This window comes from Carcharodon carcharias, chromosome 6 (genome assembly GCF_017639515.1).
Source record: "Carcharodon carcharias isolate sCarCar2 chromosome 6, sCarCar2.pri, whole genome shotgun sequence".
In the NCBI taxonomy this organism is placed as follows: Eukaryota; Metazoa; Chordata; class Chondrichthyes; order Lamniformes; family Lamnidae; genus Carcharodon; species Carcharodon carcharias.
In genome coordinates, this window is record NC_054472.1 from 107,807,143 (window position 1) to 107,826,584 (window position 19,442).

The following is a 19,442-nucleotide window of genomic DNA, read 5'->3' on the forward strand; positions in this document are numbered from 1 at the left end:
ACAATTAATTTCATGTGTCCTTGTCATAGAAGTTCCTCTTGAAAAAAAATCACATTTCTAAATTTCTCCTTATATTTTTGAAGTGTGCTGTTGGAGGAATTTTAGTAACAAATGGCTGCACACTATTTCTTAATGGGCTTCAGGCCTGGGAAGACCTCACACAAGTCAATACTGTACCTGGACACAAAATTTTTAACAAATAATTGGGGAGCTTGAGGATCAGGAAGGTTAGAGTCAAAACTGTTTCACAGATTACTATGGCAGTAACAATTACTAATGATCAAAACCAAAAAATTAAATTGTACAAAACAAATAACCCACTCTACCTCACTTATTACAAGCCTATGCGTGATATTAATCCTAACCGGTTGGCTACATTTATCACAAACTTTAACGTCAGTGATTAGCCAATATCACTTACAGGGTGATTTTTGTGTTTCTACCATGCCAATTTTACCTGAAAATTGAATGATAGGGGACCATAAACATGTGTACAGTTGTTGCTGAACTTCCACCATTTTTGATTTTTGAGTGGGCTTTGAACAATTTCCCATCGGAAACAAGCTGGGAGATGGCCAATTCCAAAAACATTTAATTCTCAGATAAATCTCTACTGTAAGTCTGCAGTAGATGTTTGCAGCTCGAGAAGCTCCAGCTCAGCACCATTGAGTTGGAGGCTGAGCTGCAAACACTGGCACATCAAGGGGGAGGAAAGTTACCTGGATGCTTTGTACCAGGAGGCAGTCACACCAGTTTACATAGGATCTTCTGATTTGGTCAGCGGTTAGGGGCAGGGGGGTACGACTACAAGCGAGGCAGGTAAGGGGACCCAGAGGGCAGGAGTGCAGGACTGTCAGCCTCCGCAATTGTCCAAAAGGTTTGAGGTTCTCTCAGCTTGTTTGGATGAGAGTGAGGATTGCAAGGTGGCTGAGCAAACTGACCATGACACCTTGGTACAGGAAGCCATTCAACAGATTAATAAGTACGATCTAATAGCTATTACAGGGGCATAGCTGTAGGACAGCATAGATTGGGACCAGAATATTGAAGTGTATGTGAGTTTTAGGAAGGATACGATTATAGAAAAAGGTGGAGGGTGGTTTTGTTAAATAAAGACAACATTAGCACAATAGTGAGGGATGACCTAAGTTCAGGAAACCAAGAAATAGAAGTGGCTTGGGTAGAGATGAGGAATAATAAAGGCAAGAATCACTTGTGGGAGTGGTGTACAGGCCCCCTAACAGTACCCATTTAGTAGGACAGGGTGTCAAAGAAGAAATAGCAGGAGCTTGTCAGAAAGGTATGGTGATTATCATGGGGGATTTTAATCTACTTTTACACTGGAATAATCAGGTGAGCAAAGAAAGTGTAGATGGTGAATTCATAGAAAGTTTTCAGGATAATTTCTTAAATCAGCACTTTCTGCAGCCAACCAGGGAGCAGGCTGTACTAGACCTGGCATTGTGCAATGAGATAGGGTTAATTAATGACCTGATTGTGAAGGCACCCCTAGGTAATTGTGATCATAATACAATTGAAATTTACATTCAGTTTGAGGGAGAGAAGACTGGATATAAGACTAGTATTTTGAACTTAATAAGGACAATTATGAGGGCATGAAAGCAAAGCTTTCACCAAAGTGAACTGGCAAGTTGGGTTGAGGGATGGGTCAAGAGAGATGCAATGGCATACATTTAAGGGGATATTTCAGAATACACAGAATAGATGCGTTCCAACAAGAAAACACAATTCCAAGGGGAAGACCAACCATCTGTGATTAACTTACTCACTTTTCCAGACCACTTTATCCAATTCAGGGTCGTGGGGAGTCAGAGCCTATCCTGGCAGGCAATGGGTACTGGGGGGGTGGTTACACCCAGGACAGGATGCTAGTCCATTGCAGGGCACACACACAGACAAAGGGGCAATTTAACCATAGTCAATCCACCTAACCAGCATATCTTTGGACAGTGGGCGGAAGCAGAGCACCAGGCTGAAATCCAAGCAAACATACATACTCCACACAGACAGACACCTGAGGTCAAAATTGAACCCAGGTTCCTGGAGCTGTGAAGCAGCAGGGCTAACCGCTGCAACGCCCCCAAGGTTAACTAAAAAAGTTAAAGATATTATCAGACTTAAAGAAAAAGCATATAATTGTGCAAAGATGGGTGGCAGGTCAGAAGATTGGACATGATATAAAAAACAGCAAAGAAGGAGTAAAAGATTAATAAAGAGGGAAAATTAAAGTACGAGAGAAAGCTAGCTAGGAATATAAAGTCAGATAGTAAGAGTTTCTATAGATACTTAAAAAAGAAAAGTTAACCAAGTGAGCATTGGTCCGACAGAAAGTGAATCTGGGGAGTTAATAATAGAAAATAAGGAGATGGCAGATGAATTGAACAGATACTTTGCATCGGTCTTCACTATCAAGGATACAAGTAACATCCCAGAAATGGCTGTAAATCAGGAATTGGAATGGAGGGAGGAACTCAACAAAATTACTATCACCAGGGAAGGGGTACTGAGCAAATTGTTGAAACTCTGGATTGTCAAGTCCTTGGGTCCTGATGGATTTCATCCTAGGGCCTTAAAAGCAGTGGCTAGCGAGATAGTTGATGAATGGATTTTAATTTTCTAAAATTCACTAAATTTGGGAAAGGTTTCATTTGTTTGGAATATAGCTATAACGCTTTTGTACATAAATGGAAAGAGACAAAAAGCAGCCAGCTAACTTAACATCTGTCATTGGGAAATGGTTAGAAGCTATCATTGAAGACGTTATAACAAGGCACTTAGATCATTTCAAGGTAATCAGGCAGAGTCAATGTGATTTTGTAAAAGCAATATCATGTTTAATCATTTTATTGGAGTTCTTCAAAGAAGTAACAGGTGCTGTGGATAAAGCATTGGCAAGTCTGGCAAATCTTTGAAATGCTCCTGAAGCTGAGCAATGAGCAAAGAGGCTTGGAAAAAACTATTCATCTTAGAACATCATCAAGGTGTCAATCATCTGTGGATGACTCACGGTTGTGAATGTATTGTACTTAGATTTTCAGAAGGCATTTGATAAGGTGCCTCATCACAGGTTAATGCAGAAAATATAAACGTATGGTGTACAGGCTAACATATTGCCATGGATATACGATTGGCTAACTACAGGAAATAGAGAGTAGGCATTAATGGGTCATTGTTTGGTTGGCAGGATATGACGAGTGGTGTGCCACAGGGATCAGTGCTGGATCTCAAGTAATTACAATTTATATAAATGATTTATATGAAGGGATCAAAGGTAACTGTATCAAGAGAAGCACTTTGAACAAATTGCTATTCATCTATTTTTCCATGTATCCTCATTGTGAATGCTTGGCTGAGCTTCATGAATGGCTAATGGTATCAGCTCAGCAGGGATATGATTGCAGAGCATGAAGTGGAGAGTTAGCTTCATTTGATTGACAGTTTTATGATATTGGCTAGGTTATTCTTCCTTTTATGTGGGTTTTCAATACCTCTTTGTTTAGTTGGACAAGATTAAGAGGTGTTAAGAGGGTGAAAGCTTTCTTCATTGATACTATGAATGTCTATAGATGATTGACACTTTGATTATGTTCTAAGATGAGTAGTTCTTTCAAAGCCTCTTTGCTCATTGTGTCAGTTTCAGGAACATTTCAAAGGTTTGCCAGACATGTCAATGGCTTATTGGTTCTGTACATAGTGGATACTGGAAGAGTGGGTATGGAGGATGCATGGGATTAATAGAATGGGGGTAATAGAAGGGGCATAGAAGGAAGAAAGGTGAGAGCGAGGGGACATAACAACCATGTACAAGACTGTGATGATGTCCGAATAAACCAAGGCAGGCCTTCTAACCTGCCAGCCTCCAATGCTGCCTCAGGCCTGTCTATCGAGACAGACCTAAACCTTGCCTGCCCACATTTCAGGAAGACAAAAATAATGTGAGAGTTGGAGAATGTGGCAGGGTTGGGATTGCAAAGTCAGGAAATGGCAATGATCCTGCCTTGAATGTCTGTGCTAATCTTTTAATGTGATTGGCTGCTTGAACAGCCTGATGACATTACTGTTGCTCCACACTGAGAATGCCCAAAAAAGAATGTGGCAGGCACTTGTAGCACCACTGCACGTTGATAGAGATGAAATTCACAAATATAGAGCATGTTACCATGTCTTGTATCAACATGTGGTGGGTGGAGTGCGGGGTTGGAGGGGCTACTAGACAGAGAGAGCCATTGCATAGGATTTCTCAAGTCTCTGCTTCCATGTAAGTCAGTGGTTATGTTGGGAGAGTCCCCAGAGCAAGTGTGGCTGGAGTGGGTATAGATGAAGCAGAGATGATGCCACATTCAAACAATCCTTTCCCCATTTATGTGTGAGAAAACAGGCAAACCAGCGAGTCACTACAGCAGTGGATGTGATGGAACCTGTTGTGGGGCTTGTGCTTGTCTGCATATCAAATTGCAGAAGATAGCATATTACTAGTTCATTTGTGAATCTCAACGTGTAATGGCAATTCTATTCAGAAATTTCCAGGTAGGTATTCCTAAGTCTATGAACATGGCTGTTTTGGTAATAGTGAGTCTGCTTCTGATGTGGAAGCACTTGCTTCACATCATTCACTCACACTCTTCTTCCACCTCCAGAAAAGGAATGGAGAGGGGATATGAAATTAAGCAATTTTAGTTCATACAACCAAAATGCTCACTTTCTGGATTGGACTTGAATGTGTATGAACTTAACAGCTACTATTTAATGGGCTGGTTATTTGCACTGTGAGATTCCATTAAAAAAATGTGTTTTTTACATCTGACCTGCATACAATCTGCCAAATCGCAACATGCAAGAGAACCTGACCAGTAGCACCAACAAGAAATTGTTACACCATTGTTTATACTAAATGCGGTAGCGGGCGGGTTAAAGGACATTTTACCAGCCGGCTGCAATAGCAGCTTTTCACGCCTTTCATCCCAAACCCACTGTATTAATTATGCATTCCTGGGAAACACACCATTTCAATGGCAGGCGGGCTCACATTCGCCTGACACGCCCTCACCACGGTGCTTCATTACCAGGCACCATATTTAAAGTCCAGCTGCAGGCACACCACTCACTGCTTCCAGCCCATGACTGCTGCAAAGAAGACATGGCCCTAAAAGGCAAAAAGACTGCAGCTCCCAGGTTTTGTGACGATTCCCTCAAGCACCTTTTGGATGCTGTGGAGGCTCGTCATGATGTCCCCTACCCCTGCTCTGGCCGTAGGAGGGGCAACAGCATCACCAATCCAGCATGGGTGGCGATGGCAGCGGTGTTCATTGCCAATGCCCTGCAAAAGAGGACAGCCACCCAGTGCCACTACAGGATGAATTGTCTCATCTGTTCCGCCAAGGTAATTCACTCTTCTCATCACTTTCAACTCACACACTCGCAAACCCATCACACATCCACAGGAATCTCACGCCAAAGACAACACCACTAACTCTCACAGAAACCCTCACATCTCCATCAGGCTCATACCTTCTGGTGCTCGCATCCGCATCCTGTCCATGGTTCCGCTCACCACACAAACATTCTGCGCTGTGCCATGTGTCCTGATCACAATCTCTCCATCTGTTTTCATGCAGGAAAAGCTTGCTCACATCAGCAGGGAGAGGTCCCAGGCCGGGGGTGGAGTGTCCCACATTAGGCCCCGACTCACTTTGAGGAATGTACCATCACGCTGGCTGGTGAGGGCGTGGACCATGCCGTCACTGACGGTGAGATCAGCGGCGAACACCCTTGTGAGGATCCTGCACCACATCATCCCTCACTCAATGCAAATGTGAGTGCTCTCTCTCCTGCTTTTGACTGTGCTGTCATGCGCTACTTATCTCTATTTTGGTTCACAGGGAACTCTGCCAAACGACCAACATCCTCAGCGAGCCAGTTCCTCAGCTCCACCCATGTCCTCACCACCAGTCAAGAGGACACCTCCTCCATTGAACGGCTGGAAATAAGCAGCCTGGAAGACCCATCACAGTGTTTACTTACACCCTCACCAGCACAGAAACGCACACCTCGGTGGGAGCCAGATCTCGAGCAGCCTCAGGTTCACAATCTGGTGGTCACCGCATGGACATATGTCTGCAGAAGTGGGAGGCAAGTTCATGCAAGCTCCCTGGCACTCAGAGGATCGCTGGGGATCAGGCATCTGTGAGGTCCGAGTCAGATGACGATCCTCCAGATTTGGCCTTCCAACTCATCCTGCAGAGTGACACGAGATTCAGAGGAGTACGTCCACCTGCTCTCTGATAAAGTGGTGCCCACATGTATGTGTATGGAGGTATCCGGGGAAAATGGCAGATGTCATGGAGACCCTAGTCGAGCAGAATGAAGAGATATATGTAGTCCTGCACTCTATTGCGGGAGACATGAGTGAGTTCCTGCAGTGGCAATGCGAGAGGGAAATGGGGCACCTCGATGTCCCTCCAGGTGTTCCTTCCCCTCAAGGAGTTAAGCCGAGGCCCCCGAGCACCCAAAGGGAGGAGCTTCTGCTGTACACCCCTGGGTCACCCACACAGGAATCTCAGAGACTGTCCACTCCCCCCAAGCCCCCTTTCCTATGACCCCTCAACCCCGTCCTCTGTCACCGCAGAGGGAGCAGCTGGCCAATGAGTGATTCTGGTGAGAGAAGTATGCAGGGTCTTTCGGAGCCTTGTGCAAGCACTCTCTCACGCATGCAGATCCTTCTCGTATCACACTCGCCTCAATGTCCTGAGTATTTTGAATGCCGCCTGCTGGCGTTCGCTTTCAGTTGTCCATCTGAGCTGACCTGCATCTATGTCCACCCATTGATCACACTGCCATGCAGCACCTGATCTCACCCACCACAACTGTCGTTTCACTTTTGATTTGGACAGCCTGGTCTGAATTCGCTTTGGAGTCATCTTTCTCCTCCCCAGTCACCTGCTTCCTTTCCCCTATCAAGGTTGACCCCCAGCATTACTTTCTGCCTCCGCTCCGTGATCTACCTGCCACAACCCTTTACCTTTGGGGATGTCCAGCTGAACATGCACGTTCCCTTCCTTCCCAAAAACCCCACTCCCATCCATGTTCACTTCCCCGACCTCCTCCTTCCTACTCCCAGGGTCCGGGTCTGCCTCCAAGTCCCCACCAACCACCCTCGCTATCCGTTCTACAGTTACTGTCGAACTTTCACCCTCCCACCTCACTCTGCCCTCGGCCATTCCCCCATATCATGTCCACCTTCACTTCGCTCCGCAGGAAACAATCATGGACCCATCAGACCCCTACCTTGCACATTCACCTGGTCATCCCCTCCCTCCAGACCCTTTCCTCCATTGGAACCCCTTCCCCCCTCTGGACCCCTCTACCCCCCAGAATCCCTTTCCCCCTCCAGACCCCTTGACCCCAGGAACTCCTTAACTCCTCTGGACCGCTTCTCCGTCTTGGACCCCTTCCCTCCTCCAGACCCCTTCCCTTCCTGGAAATCCTTCCCAATTTGCCTCCTCCACTTAGTCCTCCCACCCCCAGACCTCCCCCCTCTTAGTCCCTCCCCTCCCTGACTCTCTCAAACACCTTTACTTCTTCCGCCACACTTAGTCCTTCCCCCCTCCCGACACCTTCCTCCAGCCTCATTTCTTCCTCCAGCCTAATTTCTTCCCCCTTCCTGACTCCTTCCTCCACCCTTTCTTCTTCCTCTACCATTACTCCCTCCCCTCTCCGCACTCCTTCCTCTCTCTGTACTCTCTCCCCTCTGTGCACTCCTTCTTCCCCTTGGACTCCCTCCCCTCTCTGCACTCCTTCCAGCCCCTGGACTCCTTACCCTCTCTGCACTCCTTCCCTGCTCCAAACTTCTTCCCTTGCATCTTCTGCCCCCTTTACACCTACCTCCCCAGTTGCCATCTTTTCCCCTGTTATCCCCTCCTCCTCTGTGCTCCTTACCCCCTCCCAGTCTCACCTTCCTGAGACATTCATTCCCCCCTCCCAACTGCGCCCCTCCGACATCTCCATTCCCCCCTTTTCAACCTCACCCCAACACCTTCATTCCCCCCTCCGGACCTAATCTCCTCCTGACACCTTCATTCTCCCTCTCCCAACCTCACCTGCCCGACACCTTCAATCCCTCTCCCAACCTCTTCCTCTCCCAGTTAATCCTAGACCTTTCTTTCCCACCGTCTCGACCATCAGCCGTTGTGAGAATCAATGGTGAGTTTCCAACTTTCAAGAGCTGCTTCACAGCAGAGCCATGTCCATGAGAATCCACACAGCCTGCCATGGTTGTTCCTCCAGGATCCCATTGGTGTCGGGCTCCAGCATCTTCTGCTCCTCGGATGTCCAAGATGTGAGCAAGACTCTGTAAGTATGTTCCAGCTTTTGCATGTCACAGTTGTCAAGATGTATTCTGCACGTTTTCCTGCCGATGTGGGCGGACAATCCAATAGATAGAGGAGGGGGTGGGGGGGGGTGCGGATGAATCCGGCGGGCTGGCCTTATAATGAGATGCTGATGTATTACAATGAGGTTCCTGATGTCCGCCGGTGGAAAACACAGCCTGCCATCGATGGGCTGAGCGGACGATTGAAAACTAGTTTCACAGCGTCATTTACCCGATTTTTGGCCTTTTCACCATATTGTCTGCTCACGACACCAAACACACCCGGCGCAGCAAACACTGATGATTCTGATCTATATTTTGAGTTGGGACCTAGCAAAATAGATCCTCAACAAACTCACCTTCCCTTCACTATGCCCAAGACTGTTCTGTACATTTTTGCTTTGATTGGAATTTCTAACTAATATTCACCAAATTTCAGTGTCACTGAGATCCTCTTCTTCATCTGTTATGTGGGTCATGTGGCCCTAAAAACTAAAATGCACATCTTCCAATAAGAGTTGGGATGCATGACATTTTCTATGGTTTACTCGACATAATACCTGAGGCGCGTGTCTGAGACAAACACAATAGTTATTCTAAAGAAAATGTGAGGGTGATTTTCCATTTCAACACTTGTGGTGCATACTGAAAATACATTTCAGAAATTTTCCTGTCCTGTTTCATTCATTAAAATGAAATGAAACATTTCCCCTTATACTTGGTACTATTTTTACTGTGGTAAATGGAAGTTGGTTGCATGTTACGATCACATTGATATTTTTGCCTCATGGTATAAACAATGCTCCTGGCATGTAGAGGTTTTAAATCTGACTGCTTAGTTTATGAAAGAATGACAGTTTAACACAGCTATCAAAATGTACGTACATTTCGAACGAGCTAGATTCTAAGGGGTTTTTTTAATGGTAGATAAAAGGGACAAAAATCAAAAATTCATTGTGTACTCACCACTTCTTCATGTTTGCAGTTCCTAACATTTATTCCATTTATCTAATGGTGCAAGGAAAGCAGGAAAGGAAGAAAAGATATTGCTGACAAACCTAAATTCATTGCAATTATCTGTGGTCAGCAGTAATTACTTAAATAAGAAAACATTACAGTGTACATACCTGAAGGATAGCATCTCCAATAAACAGCAAGCCCGATAGGTCAGCTTTGTAAATAAGACAGGAGAAAAAACATCTAGTGTCAAATTACTTCAGTTAGAAATCTAAATAAAACATTGGAGATTTAATGCAAAAAATAATGCCATACCTCTCTGTTCCTTTGAGATTTTTGATATAATGACTGGAATATTGTGTTCAGCTCCACCCTGAAGAAACAGAAGTGGAGGAAAACATTACAAATATGAAATATCAGTGGCCTTTTTCAATAATGAGTGGTAGTGCAGGTGCATTTATATGGGTGATTGTTTAGAATTACTATTGACAGTTTAAATAAAACCAATGGCATTAAATGAAAGTGGGAAGTGAATGAGTTGAAATGTCATGGTAATTCGACAGCACACCAAATGGAGAAGCACAGCATCATTAACAGCAACTTGTAGATTTCTGCATTTAATAGCTCGTGTGTGGCTGTCAGCTTCAGAGGAACAATGATTGTAAATGTTGATAGTTTCACCACCATTGCTATTGCAAAATTTGGGTTATAGTATAGTAATATTAAAATTTTAAATCCCAGGTGCAAGAAGTGGATACTCAAAGATCCTAGTTATTTAATATTTGCATCATTAATAATTTTTAACAGTTGAATGCTTAAATTCTATCTTGGATCAAATAATCACATAATTGCTGATCCACTTAGTCAAGTGCAAGTGACAACAGAGTGAAAACTGACTCAGATGCTGGAAAAGCACAATTCCCATTGATTTTAATGAGAACAGAGTTCTGTTAATTATCTTCTAATTGTTTTTGGTAAAAATAACAACAGAGCAAATCAGAAGTCCCAGGAAAATATGGAGTGGCATGATTAATGACACAACAAATCAAATTTAGGCATTCCTTACCTTCGACCACTCCTATCCTACCATGAGATACTTTCAGAACCCTTCTACTTACAACTGCGTTTCTGTGGAACTGCCCAATTTTTCAGAGGCTGGATGTCACTTGTCATTTGTTCGGAGCTAATGTGGCCCAGCATTTAAGTGCACCATGGGTAGCGTCTTCTGGTCAGCGAGTGGGAGCAGGGCCCACTCACCAATGCATAAAATGATGCGGGGGTACGTCGGGCATGCGTCCCAATGTCACGCTGCTACATTTAGATTTGCAGTTTGGCGAGCGGCCTATTAGCGCTATTAAAAATGAACTAAGATGACTAATGGACCTGCCCGTCCAACCTTAAGGTGGCAGGCAGGCCGGCAGCCCGGATGGGCTTCGGAAAAAACATGAAACCTCATCCACGGGCGGGATGAGGTTTCATGAGGGTATTTAAATTTTTATGAAATGTTTCAATAAAAGTTATGGACATGTCCTAACGCATGTGACAGTGTCACATGAGGGGACATGGCAGGGAATTTTTTTTTATTGCCTTTATTTGAAGTTTTCAATCGGACCCGATCTCCCTGAGGCTGCACTTTGCCTCAGGGAGATCTGTGCAGTCTTTTGTGTGCATGTGCAACAGAGCGCACTCCCAGCTGAGGGAATTCCCCACCCCGCCACCCCCCCCCCCCGCCCCCCTGCATGCACAAGGAGCGTATAGCACTTCTTGGCGGGCATCACACTGGCCGGGCCTTAATTGGCCCGCACACGTAAAATGGCGACTCCCCCCTCCGACCGGGGGCACTGATCAGAATGCCGCCCACCTGCACCTGCTGCTGCACTTCACCCCCAATGGTGGGGGGGAAATGCTGCCCCATGACTTCGTACATCTGCATCTACTAACTGAAATGAATGGTCTCTTGTCATAAATTCACTGGCATTAAAGTCTCACCCCTTGCTTATGCATTTAAACAGGGTTTTACCCCACTTTCAGTGAAATTATGGGGCCTATCAGGAGAAACTCTGAGGAATTTCTGGGCCTTTGAAATGCAGTCAATAAAATTATCACATTTAATAATTACAGAGCAGCACTGTTTGTACAGTGTTCTCCAACACCTTGCCAGACATTTTTCTCAATAATTAACAACATCTACCTAATATTATTAACTTCACAGGCCTTGATTGTCAAAAGGCATGGAAAAGCTTAGTTAAAGCAAACTGGAGCAAGCTATCTAAGTATAACATTTGTATCAAGTGTTTTGAGTTCAAATTAGAGATTTATTTTGGGAAAGGCTTAAAGGTTAACACTAATATTCTCTGAATTTCAAGGAATTAGCTGCTGATGTACATATTATTCATTTCACATTCTTGGTTTGTTTATGAGGCTTATTGCCACAATGACTTAACAAGGCCAAAGCTGTCATCATAATATTTTCCTTTTTAATGACAAAAAATCCAGTTCAGAAAAGTGCAGTTAGCATGGAACTCAAGCCACTTATTAGCCAGGATTCCATGGCTGTAATGATAATGAGACTTTTTAGCGTTCACTGGTCATTATAACTGTAAAACCAATAGCAACTTCTGGTGTTCACACAAGTGCAGTTAAACATGGAAATCCAGAACCGCTGTCAGTGATTCCCTGCTCCTCCACAGGTTGTGCTGTTGAAGTCCCTGCAGATTGAAATCTTAGAAATCACTTGATTTGATATGAACTTCCACTTTTTACTTTATTATGGTCACTATAAAAAGCCCCTGGACAAGTTAGACTTGATAGAAGAGCTGTAACTGGGAGGAGAATTTTCTGAATGTTGGGTGGGCAGGTCAGGAGTGGGCGCAGGGCCGATCACCGCCCGCGATTGGCTCTGCGCCACCATTTTAGGTGGGCGCGCTAATTAAGGCCCGCCCAGTGTGACACACAGCCGGTAGCCCTCAGTGCTACCTGTGCTGGCGGGGGGAGTGGAGGAGGAAAGAGGGAAAGTCGGAGCCAGTGCTCTTTCGCACATGTGTGCGAAAGAGCACAGAAATCTCCGAGGTACAGAGCTGCCTCAGGGAGATTAAGTGCATATTGAGATTTTTTTAAAGAAAGATAAAAATGATTTGCATATCTCCTCATGTGACAGTGTCACATGAGCTGGGACAAGTTTATGAATTGTGCAAAAAATATTTATTTATTTAATAAAACCTTCAGGAAACCTCATCCTGACATAGATGAGGTTTCCTGAAAAATGCAAAAGCCGCTTGGGCTCTTCACCTGCCCACCAACCTTAAGGTTGGACGGGCAGCATTGATAAGTACTTTAATTGGTTTTCTAATGACCTGAATAGGCCTTTGACAATTCGGTGGGTACGTAGCTGCCTCTGGCACGCGCCTGCTGGATGTAATACCTGAATGACGTCGGGACGCACACCCAACATCACCAAGCGTCATTTTACGAGTTGGCATGTCGGGCCTGCCTCCGCACGCCAATGTCAAAATTCAGGCCTGGGTTTTTAATAGTATACTAAGTTATTTATGCTGAACACCCTCTCTGCCCCTGAAAAAGATAATGTTATAATTGTTGAATGCCAAATCTCTATATGGTGAGAAAAAAAAAGTTCCATAGATTTTTTAAAAATAGTAAAAACTATTTTAAAGAACTTATTTATAATATTTCAGCTTCTACCTCAATCACATGTATATGTCTCAATCTTTTCTCAGCTCTGCATAGAATGAAAAGTGAAGTGCTTTTTAACTTCCTGCTTGCTGTCTGTGAAAAATTTGGTTGCTGGTTGTCTGAGATCCCTGAGTCTTGGCACCAGATTCAAAATAACATTGGGAAAGGGGAAATCCATGCCACAGAGATCACTTGTGATCCCACAGTGATCTCTGTGGGCAGCTTTCTCCGAGGTCCATGTCAAATAAAGTCACTTTGCAACTAACTGTAAAATTCAGGCAATTATTACAAAGGGGTTATCCTGAATGTCTACTTCAATTGACGTATTATCAGATGAACAAAAATGGTAACTTGCTTAGCAGATTTATCCAACTAAGCCATAAAAGCTAGGAAGGTTCCAGGCTATATGTCTTGTTCATGCTATATTTTCTGATCTCATCTGAGATGACAGTATCAGTTCTACAATTGATCTCAGCACCTCTCAGTTGGGGAGAAGAAAACCGGAGAGGTTTTCTACTTCTCACTATCCAACAGTCCTGGCCACCTGGACATCCCTGCCTCAGCAAGAAATCAAAGTCTTCACAAAAGGATCAGAGAGGAAGGAGGGAAATGGTTGAAAGATTGAGGGAAAAAAAAATCCATATGTAGACATTCTGGTATTTAAGTACAAATGAAATTATTCAAGTAAAGCTAGAATCATTCTGCGTGCAGGGAAGAGATATGTTTTGTCTCTGCTTCACATTGTCATGTTAAGGTAGATTATTTAAATTAACATTTAGAACCCATTAATTCTTTCTAATGCGTACTGACTCCATGATTTCATATAATCAATAGCAAATGATTCCTTAGTAAATCTTCAGTAATGCTGCTACAATCGTTCATATTTTTAGGAACAGTGAGGAACCCGTTTTTGGGAGAAGGATAGAGAGAGGCAATATAAAATAAAGGATACCATTCTAAAGTGGGTGCAAGAGCAGAGGGCCTTGGAATATATGTGCAAAATGGTGGCAGGGCAGGTTGAGAATGTGCTTAATAAGATAGTGAGGGGAGAATTTTCTCCCCATCGGGTGGGCGAGTTGGGAGCGAGTGGGTGCGGAGCCGATCGCCAGCCGCGATCGGCTGCGCGCCGCCATTTTACATGGGTGGGCCAATTAAGGCCTGCCCAGCATGACACCCAGAAGAGCTCAGCGCAACCTGTGCAAGCTGGGGAGAAAGGAGAGTCAGGGCCTGCGCTCTTTCACACATGCACACAAAAGGGCACAGAAATCGTCCTGAAGCATGGAGCTGCTTCAGGGAGATTAATTTCATCCCGAAAAATTGAATAAAAGAATTTAAAAAATTATTCAGGCATGTCCCCTCATGTGACACTGTCACATGAGCTGGGACATGTTTATAAATTTTAATAAAAATTTTTATTTAAGTCATAAACCCTTCATGAAACGTCATCCCACCCACGGATGAGGTTCCATGAGAAATGCAAAGGCCGCCTTGTTGGACAGGCAGCCCTGACAACTACTTTAATTAGATTATTAATGGCCTTAACAGGCCTTTGACAGTTCGGCGGGTGCGCAGCCGACTCCGGTGCACGCCCGCCAAACGGAAGATCAGAATGACGCTGAGCAGAAGATTCTGGCCATAGGATCCTGGGCCTAATAAATAAAAGCATAAATTACAAAAGCAAGGAGGTTATAATGAAACTTAATAAAACAGTGGTTCAGCCTTAGTGGGAATATTGTGGCCAACTCTGGGCACTGCACTTTAGGAAGAGTATGAAGGTATTAGAGATGGTGAAGAAATTATTTGCAAGAATTGTTCACGGATGTAGGACTTCAGTTACAAGGATAGATTGGGGAAGCTGGGGCTGCTCTCCTTACAAATGAGAATGAGATTTCATAGAGGTATTTAAAATCAAGAGAGGTCTGTACAGAGTAAATAGTAAGAAGTTGGATGAATTGAGAATCAAAGGGCATTAATTTAAGATGCTTGGCAGAAGAACCAAAGCTGACATGAGGTGGTTAAGATCAGGAATGCACTACTTGAGAGTGTAGTGGAGGCAGATTCAATTCTGGCTTTCAAAAGGGAATTGGATAATTATCAGTAGAGAAAAAAAGATTGTTGGGTTACAGGGGACAGGGTTGGAGCGGGACTAGTTGAGTTGCTGTTGCAAAGAGCCAGCATGGACACAATGGGCTGAACAGTGTCCTTTTGTGCTGTAACCACCCTTTAACCTTCTAAATTCAAGTTTCTGTAATTTATCTATGTAATTTAACCCTTGGAATCCAGGTTTCATTCTAGTTACCATGCATCCCCTCCCAGCCAATATATCCTTTCTAAGGTGTGATGTCCAGAACTATTCACAGTACTCCAGGTGTGATCCAGCCAGGGTTTTGTATAGCTGAAACATGATTTTTATTCTCTTGTATTCTCCTTTCTCGATATAAACGTCAACATTCCAATGTCTTTTTGGTTATTTTCTCTTCATGTTCATGACATTTTAATGATCTAGGTACCTGGACCCTCCGGTATATTTGAACTTCTACTGTTTCTAGCTTTCCACCATTTAGAAAGTATCCTCTTCTCTCTATTTTGGGTCCAAGTACAAGATCATACATTTGCTTGCTTTGCATTTCATTTGCCACAGTTTTCCCATTCATTAAATCTATTATTTTATAAAACATTACGCTTCCTTTTACACTGCTTGCAATGCCATCTATCTTTGTGTCATCAGCAAACTTGAGCATCTAATGTTTTTATTCCATCATGTAAGTTGTTAATAAATAGTGAATAGTTAGGCCCTGACACGGATCCTTGTGAGACAGCACATCTGTCACTTAGAGTACCTGTCCATTACGCTACTCTGCATCTGCTGCTACTCAATCAATTTCCTAAACAGGTAAATAATTTGCCTATAATTCCAAGAACTTCAACTTTAGTTAACAGTCTCTTCAGAGTCACTTTATCAAATGCCTTCTGGAAGTCCATATAAATAATAAACATAGACATTTCCCAGTTCACTAATTTAGTCATCTCTTCAAAAAATTGAATCAGATTTGTCAGATTCTCTCTGATCAGTTGAAAATTTCCAAGTGCTTGGTCAAATTATCCTTAATTATAGTCTCTAGAAATTTCCTGGCAATCGATGTTAGGCCAACTAACTCATGTCACTTTTCTTAAATAGCAGAGTGACATGTACAATTTTCCAATCTAAAGGAGCAATTCCTGAATTGAAAGAACTTCGGAAGATTATAGTTAGGGCATCTATAATGTTCTCATCTATTTTCTTTAAACCTGATGATGGAAAGCACTTTGGTCCTGAGGATTTGTCACTCTAGTGACATTATTTTCTTCAGTACTGTAATTTTGCTTACATTAGTTTTGGTGAATGCCTGTCCCTGATTCAATGTTGCATGAATGTTGTAGTACACTGGTATTTGGCATGTACATTGATAGCTGATGTTTACATATAAACTACATTCAGTTCTTAGATTAAAATGTTTTTCAAATAATAACAAGCATCAGAGAAGGAAAAAAAATAATCCCCAGACAGGGTTAATGGACCAAATGGACCAGGGGAGAGTAGCTGCTTCTGAATTCCTACTGCATTTCCATATGGAGCAAATCAAGTAACTATATCCTCTTTGATTCTTGCAAAGAGAGCATCTAGTGCTATTATTGGCTCAATTACAGTGACAATATAAGTTATACATGCAGATAATCTAATTAACTAAATAACAGATTGAAACACAAGAGAGATAATGTTGGCTCTCAAAATGTTCTGCGAATATTAAGGCAACAGGATGTAATGTAAGTAGTTCAAAAAGCAATTTGCCTCTAATGTTTGTTTGGTAACATATATACTTTCAATACTGTCAGACATGAAGCAGGTTTTTTTAACTGTATTTCCTGAATAAAACATGCTAACTGTTAGGATTTTCCACCATCAGTCCTGGCAGTGCCACTATTCTCCATACTATTCCATTATAAGGTATACATTCAGGAGCAATAGGGAGCATGTTATGCCTTATCTCTGTATAAGGTATTCAAAACAGAGGTAAGCTGGAGTGAGAAATCTTATTTGGGCCTGCATGTTTCAAGAAGCCTTCCCTTAGCCTGGGAATGGGAGTTGAATTCTCCACTGAAGGCACCTCCTCTGAGGAGGAAGGGAGAGCGAGAAGGGGAAGGAGGCCAAGAGTGCACATTCAGCCTCCAGGGGAGCCATCTTTGGGACCACAGGCGCAGGTACAAGGGATGAAGGGCCAAGAGGTAGTCCAAGGCGGAAAGGGCCGCAGAAGATGCCACTATTCTGCTGCCAGGGTATACAGGCAGCAAAGCAACAACCTCAATATGTCTGGGGTGCAGTGCCAAAGGAGGGTCCATCTCTCAAGGGGGACAGTCAACTATATCTGTCAGATGATTGGGCCTGAGATGTCCGCTAGCTGTGTGGGTGGATACCTCATGCCAGTGGCTCTAAAGGTCACAGCCGCCCTCAACTTCTATGCCTCTGGCTCCTTCCAGGGGTCAGTGGGAGATCTTTGCATTGTCTCCCAATCAGCTGCCCACACTTGTTACAGACGCTCTGTTCAACCGTGCATTGACCTTCATCCACTACCGTTGGGACCAAGCAAGCCAGACAGGGCGAGTCAGAGGCTTTGCAGCCATTGCTGGCTTCCCCCGTGTCCAGGGTGCTATAGACTGCACACATGTGGTCATCAAGGCACCAGCAGGTGAGCCCGGTGCCTTCGTCAACAGGAGGGGCTTCAACTCCATGAACATGCAGATACTGTGTGATCACTGGATGCTGATTCTACAAGTCTGTGCAAGGTACCCAGGCAGCTCCCATGATGCCTACATCCTCAGACACTCCCAGGTGCCGGGGCTCTTCAGTGCTCCAGCCTGGCTGGATAGTTGGCTGCTGGGTGACAAGGACTATCCCCTCAGAAGGTGGCTCATGATGCCTCTCCGCCATCCAAGAGCAGAAACTGAGTAGCGGTACAATAGGAGCCACGCCTCCACAAGGGCTGTGGTGGAGAGAGCCATTGGTCTTCCCAAGATGTGCTTCCGATGCCTGGATCGCTCAGGGGGTGCACTCCCGTACCCCCCAGGTCGTGTGTCGCTGATAGTGGCTGCATGCTGCACTCTCCACAATCTTGCGATGGAAAGGGGGGACGCAGTGGATGACGAAGATGGAGACGCGGTGTCTGCAGCTGCACATGATGAGTCCAGCAGCAAGGATGAGCACGCACAGGAAAATGCTGAGGATGTAGACGCTGACCCGGGCATACCCCAGGGTGGCAGGGACACCTGGGAGGCTTTTATCTAATGAACCTCAGCTAGCACACCACATGTGGACCTCTAGGACAAGCCTGTGCTGCAGGCTCCATACTCGAGACCCAAGTGCAAAATCTGCCTGGATAGGAACATTAACCATGGGCCTTGTTAATAAAGTTGAATGTCCCACAAATCACTCATAACATTATTGGTAACCATCCATCTGCGGAAAAAAGAGGCACCCTCAGCCACAGTGACATGTTTGAATTTAATAGTACAACCAAAGGAACTTAAGAAAATAAAATGACAAAGGTGTTAAAAATCCCACCAATTCAAAGACTCCATTGCTGGCCAACACAAAAGCACCACTGATAAACCCGTAGTGTGCCCAAGGTGCCTTATGTTTCCATTTTCAGGTGCCACGTCTTGGTGCTGCTCCCTCACTGAGACAGCCTGCTGACTCTGCTGCCCTCGATGACCCTTGCGGCTGTCCTCTCGCCCGTGGAGCCTGTGCTGGCCCCGCCTGGGAGGGAGAAGCCAGTTCCACAGCGGCATCTCTCCAGTCGTTGCAGCCTCATCGGATGCAACGGTCACTGGCAAAGGGGTGGAGGAGCTGCCGCCTTCATCGGGAGCGCCCTGAGAGGAGCCCATAGGGAAAACAGGCAGCTGCTGCACCAACATGAGGTATCTTCAGACCTCCCTGCTCACCTTGGATGGATGGGCACCGAGCTGGGAAACTTGGTGCCCAGATCACCTCCCACACTGGCACAGAACAGCTGGGTCAATGCCGATGTGAGGGCTTTCTGGTCTGAGTGCATCCCCAGGAAGTGCTAATTGGTCTCCAGTGGGAGCCTCTCAACGAGAGTTGCCACTCTCTCCATGGAGGACACATGGCACTTGACCATGAGACTCACTGCGTCGGCGATAGGCTACATAGACTCCTCTACCATGGACACCAAGCCAAGCGTAGCCTCATGTATCTCCACCAGATGCTCCTGCACACCCAGCCACATTTCCTGCGTTTGCTGCATCGTGGACAACTCCAGAGACACATCATCAGGCACCGACTGAGCATGTTCCTGGTCCCCTGCAGTCCTGCGGCTGCTGGTGCCACGGGCACTCTCTGTCTCTGCCAGCT

General features: G+C 44.7%; 1 protein-coding gene across 1 annotated transcript in view; it reads right to left on the reverse strand.

Moving 5' to 3' along the window:
• The window catches only part of sntg1 (syntrophin, gamma 1), a 226,029-nt gene that overhangs the window by 141,257 nt on the left and 65,330 nt on the right, over positions 1–19,442 (reverse strand). The window contains exons 5-7 of the mRNA XM_041190296.1: positions 9,662–9,719; positions 9,517–9,560; positions 9,356–9,397 (exon numbers count right to left, since the gene is read on the reverse strand). Coding sequence (XP_041046230.1) covers positions 9,356–9,397; positions 9,517–9,560; positions 9,662–9,719 — 144 coding nt within the window. The remainder of the gene's footprint in view (positions 1–9,355; positions 9,398–9,516; positions 9,561–9,661; positions 9,720–19,442) is intronic.